At 51.5% G+C, this 13,323-nt stretch overlaps 1 protein-coding gene across 11 annotated transcripts in view; it reads left to right on the top strand.

Moving 5' to 3' along the window:
• Positions 1-13,323, top strand: part of SUN1 (Sad1 and UNC84 domain containing 1) — a 53,835-nt gene that overhangs the window by 16,640 nt on the left and 23,872 nt on the right. For 9 of the 11 annotated variants that reach the window (XM_082360612.1, XM_082360610.1, XM_082360603.1 and 6 more), the window contains 4 exons: positions 6,207-6,356; positions 7,727-7,911; positions 8,844-8,870; positions 8,974-9,159. In XM_082360612.1, coding sequence (XP_082216738.1) covers positions 6,207-6,356; positions 7,727-7,911; positions 8,844-8,870; positions 8,974-9,159 — 548 coding nt within the window. Of the gene's footprint in view, positions 1-3,842; positions 3,968-6,206; positions 6,357-7,726; positions 7,912-8,843; positions 8,871-8,973; positions 9,160-13,323 lie in introns of those variants that run through there. The other 2 variants (XM_082360609.1, XM_082360605.1) reach the window with 2 other exon arrangements.

The raw sequence follows: 13,323 nt of genomic DNA, 5'->3' as shown, positions 1-13,323 counted from the left end.
TTCGGGAGGGAACACTGGGGGCCTTGTACTTGACTGGAGGAAGGGGATGAAGGAGCAGCCAAGGGTGACAGTCACGGTTTGGCGTGGGCACAGGAGGAGGACCACCAGTTAGCGGGAGGGTGTGTGAGACTCAGGCTCAGGAGCCATGTGGGTGGCAGTTCTCGTCTGGCCATCAGCAGGTCACAATGGGAGCCCGAGGGTGCCCTGGGGGCCGAGGGCCCACAGAGACACAGGAAGCTGTGATGGGCGGGCGCCGCAGCACGAGGAGCAGAACTCTTGCTGAGGGTCCCAGCCACTCGACCCCCAGTCTGGAGGGGGCACACCCAGCTGTGGACCGGCCTCAAGTGGCCGTGCTGAAGCCGGCTCTGTCCTTGCCTGCCCTTCTCTCTCCTGCCTGTGTGTCTTCTACGTCCCCACTCTTCAGTGAAGCCTCTATTTACCGTCCAGCTCCAGCGGAAACTCATGGTCCCTGGAGGCTGGGTTTCCCCGCAGCCCTTGGCCACCTGGCCTGGCCCGAAATTGTCCTCCTCATATCCTTGTCCTTCCAGACCCTCCCCTTCCGCCTGCTGAACTCCCCAGTCTGACCGTCTGTCTCATTACCACCTGGGTGGCCCCTGGCTGACCACTCCATGTCTAGCACTGCTGGCCTGCAGCCTCAGCACTTTCAGTAAACACGTAAAGGCTCCTGCAGCATCCTGCTCATGCCATTTCTTTAAGATGTTTTTCTATTATGGAAAATGCCAAACAGTGTGAAAGTTTGGAGAATAGTGATGATAAGCCCCTTCGCCTCTCACTTAGTTTCAACAGTTACCAGTACTTGGTCTCCCCTCCCCAGTGGGTTGTTTTGAAGCAAATCTCTAAAAGATAACGATATTTTTAGAACAACTAGTCAGAATACCAGGTGTTGAGAACCCAAGGTAGAAGGAGGGGAGAGGAGAGAGTCTGGGGCAGGTGCCTGTCACACATGTTGCTAGGCAGGCGGGACCTGCTGGGCTGGGAGACAGGGAGGGCGTTGACCTCACTGGTAGGAGTCCCTCCGGGGGCTTGCAGTGTCTGGAGCCGTACAGGGAGGGCAGTCGAGCTTTTCCAGGTGAGAGTGTTGCCAGGCCCTGGGACAGAAGGCCAACAGGGCAGGGGACACAGCTGGGGGTAGCTGTGACAACAGTCAGAGTTGGGGTCCCTGTGAGGCAGGAGAACCATTGTGGTGAAAGGTCATCAATGATGGGTGGTGAGGTTTGAGGCTGGGACTTCAGAGGGGCAGTGCTGGGGTTAGGTACTCAGGTAGAGCAGTACTCTGAACGGTAGGACTTTGGGCAGAGCCTTAGAATTGTCACCGGGTGTGACTTGCTTTGCCCACATGCCCTCTCCCAGTTACCGGCTGCACCTTTGACAGTATAGCCAAATTCAGCGCTGGTGGCGCACTGCCCACTCCACGGCTCATTGCTGCCTGGTGTCCATCCGGCTTTCAGCTGAGGTAGATTTTTTCCAGCCTTTTAATTAAAAGTGCATCTTGGGAATTCTCTGGCAGTCCAGTGGTTAGGACTCAATCCCTGGTTGGGGAACTAAGATGCTGCAAGCCTCGTGGTGCAGCCAAAAACAAACAAATAAATAAAAGTGCATCTAAATACCAGACATTTTAAAAAGAACAATGCATAGTTGATGAGAGAACTAAACTAAAATCTTATACTCTTAAGGATTAGATCTATACTTTATATTTGGGGTCTTTGTCTATATTATCTTCTTTTATATCCTAGTTTGGTCACTTAATTCTCTCTAATCCTGGATTAGACACCTCAGTTTAAAATTTTGTGCCCCACCCCAGCTTTATAGAAAAATTAATAAAGGAGCTTCCCTGGTGGCGCAGTGGTTGAGAATCTGCCTGCCAATGCAGGGGACACGGGTTCGAGCCCTGGTCCGGGAAGATCCCACATGCCGCAGAGCACCTAAGCCCGTGCGCCGCAACTACTGAGCCTGCATTCTAGAGCCCGCGAGCCACAACTACTGAAGCCCGCGTGCCTAGAGCCCATGCTCTAGGAGAAGCTCGCGTACCGCAACGAAGAGTAGCCCCTGCTCACAGCAGGTAGAGAAAGCCCGCGTGCAGCAACGAAGACCCAACGCAGCCAAAAATAAAATAAATAAATTTATTTTAAAAATAAGTAAATAAAGTAACCTTTAACATGGCATGTGATGAGGTTGCGCTGCCTCGGGGCGGTGCTGGTGTCCTGTGTCTCCATCAGACACTCGAATCTTTCTGCTGGGCCCTGGGTGCACCTGTCTGTGGGAACCTGTTACAGATGATGGTTGGGATCCCAGCCTAGGGCAGGAGAACACAGGAGCTGGTGGAGCACTCACGGAGTCGTGGGGTGGGCGCCCAACGCCTCAGGAAAGCCCCTCGGATGCAGACAGAGGCGCTTGTCAACATTCAGGTCTGAAGTCAGCACAGAACTGTTGGTCCCCGCCTCCCTCTCTCCCTCCCTCTCTCCCTCCCTCTCTCCCCCCCTCTCTCCCCCCCTCTCTCCCTCCCTCTCTCCCTCCCTCTCTCCCCCCCTCTCTCCCTCCCTCTCTCCCTCCCCTCTCCCTCCCCTCTCCCTCCCCCTCTCCCTCCCCCTCTCCCTCCCCCTCTCCCTCCCCCTCTCCCCCCTCCCCCCCTCCCTCCCTCTCTCCCCCCCTCTCTCCCCCCTCTCTCCCCCCCTCTCTCCCTCCCCCTCTCCCTCCCTCTCTCCCTCCCTCTCTCCCTCCCTCTCTCCCCCCCTCTCTCCCCCCCTCTCTCCCTCCCTCTCTCCCTCCCTCTCTCCCTCCCTCTCTCCCCCCTCTCTCCCCCCCTCTCTCCCCCCCTCTCCCCCTCTCTCCCCCCTCCCCCCCTCTCTCCCCCCCTTGCCCCCCCTCTCTCCCTCCCTCTCTCCCTCCCTCTCTCCCTCCCTCTCTCCCCCCTCTCTCCCCCCCTCTCTCCCCCCCTCTCTCCCCCCCTCTCTCCCCCCTCTCTCCCCCCTCTCTCCCTCCCTCTCTCCCCCCCTCTCTCCCCCCTCTCTCCCTCCCCCTCTCCCTCCCCCTCTCCCTCCCTCTCTCCCTCCCTCTCTCCCCCCTCCCTCTCTCCCTCCCTCTCTCCCCCCCTCTCTCCCTCCCCCTCTCCCTCCCCCTCTCTCCCCCCCTCTCTCCCCCCCTCTCCCCCTCTCTCCCCCCTCCCCCCCTCTCTCCCCCCCTTGCCCCCCCTCTCTCCCTCCCTCTCTCCCTCCCTCTCTCCCTCCCTCTCTCCCCCCTCTCTCCCCCCCTCTCTCCCCCCCTCTCTCCCCCCTCTCTCCCCCCCTCTCCCTCCCCCTCTCCCTCCCCCTCTCCCTCCCCCTCTCCCTCCCCCTCTCCCTCCCTCTCTCCCTCCCTCTCTCCCCCCTCCCTCTCTCCCTCCCTCTCTCCCCCCCTCTCTCCCTCCCCCTCTCCCTCCCCCTCTCCCTCCCTCCCCCTCTCCCTCCCTCTCTCCCTCCCTCTCTCCCTCCCCCTCTCCCTCCCCCTCTCCCTCCCTCCCCCTCTCCCTCCCCCTCTCCCTCCCCCTCTCCCTCCCCCTCTCCCTCCCCCCCCCCCAACTGTGAACACTGCTGCCGGGTCTGTTGAGCTGAGCACTGTCCAGCTCAGAGTGGAAGTACCCCTGTGCCTCCCTCCTTTCAGCTGCAGAGGTAACTCTTGTTCCCGGTTTGGAGGTCTTTTCTGTGCTCTTACACATCTGTGTTGGTAATATGTGCTTTTATTTATTATTGAATATTTAATTTATTTGATTTTGGCATTGCTGCACAGCTTGCTGGATCTTAGTTCCCCGACCAGGGGTTGAACCCTGTGCTTTTATATATATTTTTAAAAACATGAATAGGATGATAATAGAGTATTTCTTTTTTCATTTAACAGTATATCTTGGAGGTCTTTCTGTGACAGTATATATAGATCTTTTATGTTTTCTAACGGCCTCACTGCATTACGTAAGGTACATGTATCCTAGTTTATTTCATCATCCCCTTATTAATGGACATTTCCCAGTCGTTTGCTCTTTTTTTTGGCCATGCTGCGCGGCTTGCAGGATCTCAGTCCCCCAACCAGGGATTGAACCCGGGGTCATGGCAGTGAAAGTACGGAATCCTAACCACTAGGCCACCGGGGAACTCCCTCATTTGCTCTTACAAACAGCCGCTATACTGGCTTCTTCCCAGGGCCCTCTCTAATCAAAGTAACAGGTATTTGGAACACCCTTCTGCCGGCAGGGGCGTTGTGTTAGAGGTCCTGTGTTGGAAAGCCAGGACCCTGTCCAGACTGGCAGCGTTGTCGTGTCCCCTGAGTTGCAGCCTCTGGGGCATGTGTGGGTGGGAGACGGGTGCGGGTGCCATCGTCAGCTTCTTGCCTTCTGCACGTTTGCGTATTTGTCTAGGTTGCTCCTCGAGACACACACCTGGTCTGGGGCCTGACAGAGGCCGGTGGACTTGAACTGCACTGTCCTCTCTTGATGTTCAAGTTCATAAATGGCCGTTCTCTAAAGCCAGGACTTAGGTTAAGAGGAAGATGGTGGAGGGGTATTGATCCATTTTTACGTGGTAGATTCTGACTTGAAATAACAATGTTCTTAAACGAGAATTGTAATTATGTAAAATACTAAAAATAATCTTGGAAGAAAAGTAAGCATATTTTATACTAAAATTAGGTAGAGCTTAGCGTCCTTGCTGCTCAGTGTGGGTTAGTGCAGCCTCTCTCTTGCCCCCACTCCAGCCTCTCAAGTTGAGGAGGACCTTTTCTTGAAGTTATGTGTGACGCCTCAAATGGATATGACAACTTGAAGCAATTTGTAATAACTTTCTGAGGGTTTGATTTAACAGTTTTTAGTGTCATATCTGATAAGTTTATGATGAATTTGATTCTGAAAATATCTTTATAATATAAAATAAAACGCGGAAATGTTCTTAAGCCCATTTACTTTACTCAGATACCCCTGGTTACCGTGGATTTCCAGATCCTTAGCCCGGTGGTCTGCTGTCCTGAGCGGGGGCTGTTCTCCCACTGCCTACTGGACGTGCCCCCAGCGTCTCTACCTCTTCCTGTGGATAAACTACTTGAGGGGTTTGGAGCTCCCTTCTCCGCCACAGCAGGGCCTGCCCAGGGCCTCCAGGGTGCAGGCCGTCCTCTAGCACGCACGCGCACGAAGGCCCTTTGGTTGAAGCCAGGCCCAAGGTTCTCTTGCAGCCCCACCTTCTGTGCCTTGGGCTGCAGTTCTTCTCTTGGCCTGCTTTGTTCCCTGTGGCAGCCGTGGCCTCTCCCTCCCTCTCTCACCTTCCTGCTTCCTGTCGGGTTGTGAGCTCACCTCCTGGAGGTGTGGAGTCCTCACTGTGTGGTGGCCCCGGCTGCTGGACTGTCTGTAGGATCCCCGCCCCCAAGGAGGCACAGAACAGGTTCTCGACTCACGTTTCTGGATTTGGAAAACTTGCTGACAGCACAGAAGGATCTGTGTTTTTTGTTTGTTTGTTTTTTGTTTTTTGTTTTAAATCAGGATCTGTGTTTTGGTTTAAGATAATTACGTGGAAGGGTAACGGAGTGGCTTCTCTGTGTACTAGTTTGTCTCTGGGTTTATGATGAATTAAATGCGAAGTGCGCTGGTGGCTCAGTCACTGGCTTTTCCTTTTCTCCTTACGTTGATTCATTCAGTGACCTACTGGGATCTCGGATTAAATGTCACGTAGTGGTCACTGTCTCATTAACTGCTTTATCAGGCAGTGTCTACTAGTAAATGGTTATGATTTTCTAACAACGTTGACCTCCTTCCCTGTAGGTGGGGAGTCTCGTGAATTTAGCACGTCCTGACGCACTTCCCAGGGCCGGGTGTAGCCTTGAACACCAGGCAGCTGGGGGATTCATTTCACATGTGCTGTGATCAGAGCAAATGTAGGGGCATCAGTTGTTGAACAAGTTGGGTGCCAGCTTGCTTTTGCTCTGTCGGAAAGGCTTCACATAGTGATGGCTGTTTTTTTCGTTTTTTAAAAAAATATTTTATTTATTTATTTATTTTGGCTGTGCCGGGTCTTAGTTGCGGCATGCGGGATCTTTGTTGCAGCATGCAGACTTTTAGTTGTGGCATGTGCTGTTTTTAAAAATTCACACTAGGTTGCACGTTCTGTTTGTTATTTGTTTGTTTTAAAAGTGGTGCGGTAAGCGGTGTTTATGACGAGGTTTTTTCCTTCTAGTTCAAGTTATTCTTCTGATGCTCTGGATTTCGAGACTGAGCACAAATTGGATCCTGTATTTGATTCTCCAAGAATGTCCCGCCGCAGTTTGCGCCTGGTCACCACAGCCCGTGCCGCTGAGGATGGCCCCACTGGGGACAGAGCAGCCAGGTGAGCGAAAACAGTTAAAACCAAACACATGAGGTTTCGGTCTGTAAGACTTCACTCTCGAATTTACGGATATGTGTGTACACACACAACTGCACACATGGTCGTAGCTGTACTGTGAATGAGGCTGAAACCAGGGCTGGGGTGTGCGGGTTGTTTGGCGCTGGAGTAAAGAGGGACGCGGACACCCCTCCCGTCCTGGGCAAGTGTTCCCAGCTCATCTGCGAAGCGGGCCCCACCAGCGGTTAAGGGAGGAGCCCTACCCATCATCATGTGGCCCTGCAGGTGTCTGTGTTGTTAGTGCTTTAAGTCTGTTTATAAAATCTGTGTGAACTGAAAGATACACGTGTGAAGTTTAGGTGTTTACCTGTATTTATGATTGTCCTGTTCACTTGATTTCTGAACTCTCCACGTGCCCATCACTTATTTGTGCCCAAGAAGGAGCAAAAGTGTGCAGGATCTTTGTACCATTTAGAGATAAAGAATAAAAGTAACAGCTTTCCTTTAACATCACTCATGTAAGAGTGACGAGTTTCCTGCGTGAGTGGTCGACTCTTGGGAGTGGGACGGTGGCTGTTGAGAGGTGACGGGACACTGGCCTGACAGCAAGGCTGGGCGCTGGTGTCTGTGGCGGCACCTCCCCATCTGTGGTTCACACTCACACACTGCTCGCCCCACAGCCACCTGGGGTTCATTTGCAGTGAGGTTCTTGGATATCCTGGTTTGGGGTGTTCATGCAGGTACTGCTGTGGGAACCACGGCTGTAACAGGCTGGTTCTCTGTCCCCGGGCGACACTGGGACCAGGTTTCCTGGTGCACCTGCTCATGGGGGCCTTCCTGTCTCTGCTCCTTGCCTTTTGCTCACTTCTCGCTCCCTCAGTGGGGAGGGTCTTCAAGGGCTTTGTCTCCATCCTTGTGGTGGATCCAGTACAGAAAGGATTTTGGTGACAGCCTCTCCTCACTGTACTTGACGCAGTTCCGCCTTTACTAGTGACTGAGAAACAGTGTGGATGGATGCAGTTACTTGTTTTAAATGGTGGGGGGGACACTAAATTTATAAATCATATAATTTCAAAATATAGGTCATTTTTATTCTTAGGTTCTTTTTAGTTCGAACCACTTTTGGGTCATGAGGCCCCAAATAATCTGAGAACTACTTTGTGTGTACAATTTTAGGAGGAGTTCTTGAGCCCAGCTTAACAATTCCTTTTTTAGATTAACAGATGTCTCATTACAGCAGAAAGGGCATAAGAGCACGTTGCCTTAACAGTAGTATATTCATTGTCAGGCAGAGATTTTGTGTTGGTAAAATGTAATCATTTGTATTTACTAGAAAAAGTCTGTAGACTTGTTCCTTTCTCCTTCCTTTTTAGACTAGCAAAACAGCGCAGCAGTGCACACAAGCCGGCATTTAGTATCAACCACACCTCAAGGAAGGTCCTGTCCTTGGCTGTCAGCCAGAGCGGCTCCAGTGCCATGCGGGCTGCGGCTTGTCTGCGGCCTCCTGTGCTGGACGAGTCTCTGATCCGCGAGCAGACCAAAGTGGACCACTTCTGGGGTGAGTCACCTCCAGTGGTTTCTCCGCTTCTTCTGGGAAGAAGGGGCGTCATGGCCGGGTTGTCCCTTTTCCCCTTACTGGGGGGAAGGAGCCCCAGGAAGTCTGGAGGCCTTCCTCTGGACTGAGATTGGAAATGCAGGGAAACTGCTTCCAGCTGCCGATCGTGTGTCGTGATATGGAAGATGGAGTGGAGTGGTCAGGGGAGTCTGATTAACTCTGTGTGTCTAAATGCATGACTTTTGTGGGATGTTTAAGCAAAGTCATTGGTAAACTCACCAGCATGATTTCAAGTTCCAGACAGCAATTTTTGTCTCATTGGAAAGCATCTAGTATAGACGAATTGACACTAGGAAATGATGTGGCTTGTGACCTGGATTGACTAAGGCAGCAGCGTGACCCCAGTCCTCCCTGTGGAGTACTCGATGGCCACAGGGGCCATGGCTTCGAGGGGCCGCAAAGCTGCTTGTGTCCACTTGATGTTCCGGTTGGGCCTTCTGAGAAGATTCAAAGATTAGATTCGTTCCAGAAATCTTATGTGCTGATTTGGGAAGCCCTGGAGTTCGTATTCGGTTTCGCTCACTAGCAGAGTAGCTCCCGGGCAGCAGAGGAGGCGAGTGTGCTGGTGCTGAGGTTCCTGCCTGTTCTTCTGTGCACAGCATGGGGGTGTGTGTGTAGACAGTGTGGGAGTGCGTGAGAACAGAGTGTGTGGGGAGGTATTTTCTCCAGAGATGTGCTTTCACCTGGAATTGAAAGCAAGCATCTGCATATACCTGGAGAAATTTCTGTTAATTCTAGGCGTTGTAGGAAGTCAATCTTGACCAGTGCCATGATGCTGATTTATTAACCACTGTAACCTTTACTTTTGAGTTTGTGTATTTTGTTCTCTTTTGATAATCTGAGCTCAACAGCAAAAATATATGTGTGTGTTTTAGGTCTTGACGATGATGGAGAGCTTAAAGGTAATTTTGTCCTTTTCTTCCCCACATTTTTCAAGATGGAGGTTTTAGTTAGGTGTTTGCAGATTGTAATAAGCGGGTTCCGTCTCCTTTTTGCAAACTTCAGGTGGGAGTAAAGCTGCCATTCAGGGAAACGGCGATGTGGCCGCAGGGGCCGTAGAAGCAGCGGGGAGCAACGGCTACACCTGCAGCGACTGCAGCCTCCTTTCCGAGCGCAAAGGCGCGCTCACCGCGTACTCCGCTGCCCGTGGCCCGGCCTCAAGGATTTACTCGAGGGATAGGAGTCAAAAACGTAAGTCTTGCTCTTTTAAAAGTTAGAAAAAGAGTTCGCGTCCAAATATTAGGTATTTCCTTTTCTTTTTATCAACCATGTCTTATAAGCCTCAGTGTCTGCACTTTCTACTGTAGACTCGAACTCAAAGTTATCCTTTAAAAGTTTAAGAGATGCACCAAAAATTACCTCTGTTCCCTCCTCTCTCAACTTACATTTGATGTGGTTGGTCTTTTTGTACCTGGGAGTGTTTGGAATTCCATAAATTTGAACTTGGCGTAAGCAGGAGAAACCTTGTCCTGAACTGGACCTGTGGGCTGTGCGGTCACCTGCAGACGCTCCTTCTTTTCCTGGGAGCGCAGACTCCAGGCGCCCAGGGAGTCAGGGTGGGAGGCAGTGATGCTTGAGGCAGGGACGTGTTCTCTCTGGTCTCTGTTGTGGGTGAGAGTCCGTGACCGCAGGGGCAGCTCACCGGGAGTGTGCGGGTTCTGGGGGGCACATGGCACACCAGCCTTGTTTGGGAGGGTGGCAGGCATGGTGAAAGGTCTCACGGGGCAACCTTGGCCCCACTGACCGGCAGAGGAGGCCCTTGGGACCCCGGTGCGCCTGCTTGACCACAGAGGGCCGGGGCCTGGCCACGTTCCCGGCTCTGATCAACACCTGGGCCAGACTGAGTCGGCCTCGCTGCTGGGCCCCTGGGGAGAGCACAGCTACAGAGGCCCTTCCGGGGGCCACCGTGTGACCAAGGTGCCCCTCCAGGCTCGGGGCTCCGCGGCTGCTGTGATCACTGTTCGCCTTAAGGGAACACATAGGGAGGCTGGGAGCCCTCGACTTGAAACATGTGTCGCCTTGTTTCCAAGCCCTTGGTACCTCGTCTCTTTAATCTGAGCCCTGGACTGCGTGGCAGAGCCGGAGGACATGCTCGGGCGGGTGAGCAGGGTCTGTACGGGGCAGTGCAGGAGGGCAGGGCGCCGTCTGCCCGCTCCCTGTGTTCCTGGCTGTGCCCTGCGCACGAGGGTGCCCGGTTCATACTTCTCAAATGATGATTTTTGACATAATGAAGGATGGTACCTGGACTGACAGTTATTTCTATTTTGGCATCTCATCCTTGTGGCTAGACCTTCTGGTTTTGGCTGCTGTAGTGTTACCGACCTCCTTAGCGTTAGTAGAGCAGTGTGGGAACACAGTGAGGGGAAGGGGGTGGCAGAATCAATATGAGGGTTTCCTCTGTAGCAGTTTCTGGATCGTGTGGGTGCTGTGGAGACCAGCATCGCTGAGCGCTCACTCTGCCCCCGCGCTCTGTACCCATGTCCTCACTGACCCTCACAGCAGCCCCGCTGGACGGTTGTCACCCTCATTGTACAGACCGGTAAACTGAGGTTCAGCCAGCTTCAGACACTTGCTGGTAAGTGATGGAGCTTGGACCTGGCCCCAGGCATCTCGCCTGCAGGGCACCCTCCCCGAGACGCTGTGTCCTCTGAGTGCTCTCCCAGGGCCGAGACTCCGTACCTGACATGCTGTGTATCGGGTTTTGAGGCTGCATTTTGAAGTGTGCCGTTGCTGAGTTGAGCATAACACCCTTCTCAGGGTAAAAGCACGTTCCACAAACGGTACCTGGTGGAGTCGTGGTGCTCGCAGGTCGCCGCCTGTCTGTGGCAGTGTCTGCTGCTCTCCCCCAGCTCCGTCTGCGTCACCAACAATGCAGCCACTTGTTCTGACAGCATGGAGGATGGTGGGCCTGAGCCCAGCTGTGCGGTTGCTGTGTCTTCAGAGGGAAGGTCAGCCGTGGTAGCTTTGGTGGCAGCTTCTGGAAACTCATCCCACTTCCTGCTTAAATCGGTCTTGAGTATTTTGGCGGAGTAAACAAGTTACTATACTGTTAGTTGCTTTGGGCTTCTATTCTTATCATGCCCCTTGCTCTTTTAGATTATAACAGTGGTTTGTAGAGCCAATGCTAATTTATTACCTTTGAAAAAATTTGTTTCTAATTATTTGAGTAAAACATTTATCAAAGAACTTTTGAAAACCACAGAGGTGTGCAAGGAAGAAAATTAAAATCCCCCGTAACCTACACCCAGAGGCTTTTCACTCTTATTGCGTGGTTGAGGTCACACCGCATGAATTTGTTACATAAGCATATTTACTCAAAATGTGGGTAACTCTTCACAATCATAAGTTAACCCCCACTCCACATTTCCTTTCTTTTTGTTCTTTTTCTTACATTCTCATTGTGAAATCTTTAAACCTTTAAATTTATCTATTTATTTAATAGATGAATTAAGTCTCCCCTTGTCCCTCCCCAGTCCCTGTCTGGTTTCGCTTTTGGAGGGAGCTGCAGCTAATCCTGTTCATTGTGGGTTCTCCTGCCTTTTTAATGAGGTGAAAGTCATATAACATGAAATCAACCAACTATTTTAAAGCGTACAGTCCACTGGCATTTCGCAGTGTTGTGTAAGCACCACCTGAATTTTGCTTTCATGTTCCTACAGAAACATGGAGTGTGTTTTTGTCTTTACTTCAAGTACATGGTTTTGCAGTTTTTTTCATTTTAAATGGTAATTGCGATGAACTTCATTCTTTTTGATGCCTGTCTAATATTGCATTTATGGTTGTATCGAAATTTGTTTAGTCAGTGTCTAGGTGGACATTCAGGCTTTCTTGTTTGTACACTTTTAAAAGCAGTGTTTTCTTTGGGTGTATTTGTGTATGTGCACAAATCTTCGGGGTAGGCAGGCCAGAATTAGCATAGGTACGTTAAACATCATTCATCCCGCCTGAGCCACGTAGTTTCTGATTCTGAAACTTTTTGAGGTTCAGGTTGAGTGCGTTGTTGACAAAACGTGATTTTCTGGGCCACATCAGAAAGGCTTTAAAAGCCTTCCATGTGTTTTCCCTGGGACATCGAACAGTGCTCAACAAAGCAAGATGCTGATAGGACACGTGCAGATGAACAGATTCAGTACTCCTGTGAGGATTGGCATCTGTGTGAGAAACCTGTAGGGACTGGAGACCCGGGAGACCCGGCTCTGCCAAAAGGCGCTCCTACGTGGGCCGGTGCGCCTCGGGCCTCCCTGGCCCCTGGGCTAACCGCACAGAAGGACCCAGGGAATTGGAATCTGAAAACACACACTTCTGTGTTTTTTCTCTTGCCTAAGGCAATGCTTGCGTCCCCCAGTAGAAGATGTAAACTAACTTAGAAAAGATAGGTCTGAATGAATGAGTGAATGAAAAGTCATTCCTTTGAAACTTTGTCAGTTGTCTTGGTTGCTTTGAGCAGAATTTTGCTAATTGAATCAGCCTCAGTCTTTAGAGAAGTAAGGACGGAAACATCTGCTGCTTCCGGGAGAGGGACAGGCCAACTTGGCTGACTTCGGGGTCTGACGGCTGTGACTGCCGAGCAGCTAAGGCTGAAGTGGACGGCGTGACACGGCTGCGGCTCGGCCTCTGAGCTGAGCAGCTGAAATACTACTGACCGGCTTTAAGGGGGAGCAGCTCCGACGGAGCCCGTCCTCCTGAAGAAACCACAATTAGCAATTAAATATATTTTAAAAAGTGTTCCACCCAGCAGCTTCTAAATAAATACTTATCACTGCTGAGAAAAGAAGATTTTGTACAATTTCAGTTTAAATAGATTCTTCCAATTGACTTCCCAAAAGACTGACCAGGATTGCCCTCCCCCTATGGCCACGTGAGGGTCCCCATTCCATGTACTCTTGCTAAATAAGTGTTTATATTTTTGTTCTTTTAAAACGTTGCCGATTTGATGAATGAAAAATGGATTTTAGTGTCACTGATGGTCAGTGAGACAGATCCTGCATTACCTCTTCATGAATTTTTCTGTTTTTGTCCGACCTCTGTATAAAGTTCACACTGCGGTGTAAAACAAAGAAGAGTGTGAGTTGGGTAACACAGAGTTGGCCCTGACACTTGGTGGCTTCTGGCCCCAGGTTTACATTTGTTTTGGTTCAGGGCTCCAATTCACAGATAGCCTACATTCAGGCTATCTGGGGGGGAAAAACTCTGATTTTATTTCTTCTAAATCACTCCAGCTCAGACCTCTCCAGTCCCCGCTGGCCTCACGCATGTACCCTAAACTCAGGGAGCTGAGCCAGGGGTGAGTGGATGGGCTGGGTGTTTGTGCTTTGGGGCACGCCGGCAAGCAGCCCCGTCTGCAGGCCGTCCCGT

The sequence above is a fragment of the Balaenoptera borealis genome, assembly GCF_965194805.1.
Source record: "Balaenoptera borealis genome assembly, chromosome: 16".
In the NCBI taxonomy this organism is placed as follows: Eukaryota; Metazoa; Chordata; class Mammalia; order Artiodactyla; family Balaenopteridae; genus Balaenoptera; species Balaenoptera borealis.
The sequence above is the reverse complement of the archived record's forward strand: the minus strand, read 5'-3'. Positions and strand labels throughout refer to the sequence as shown.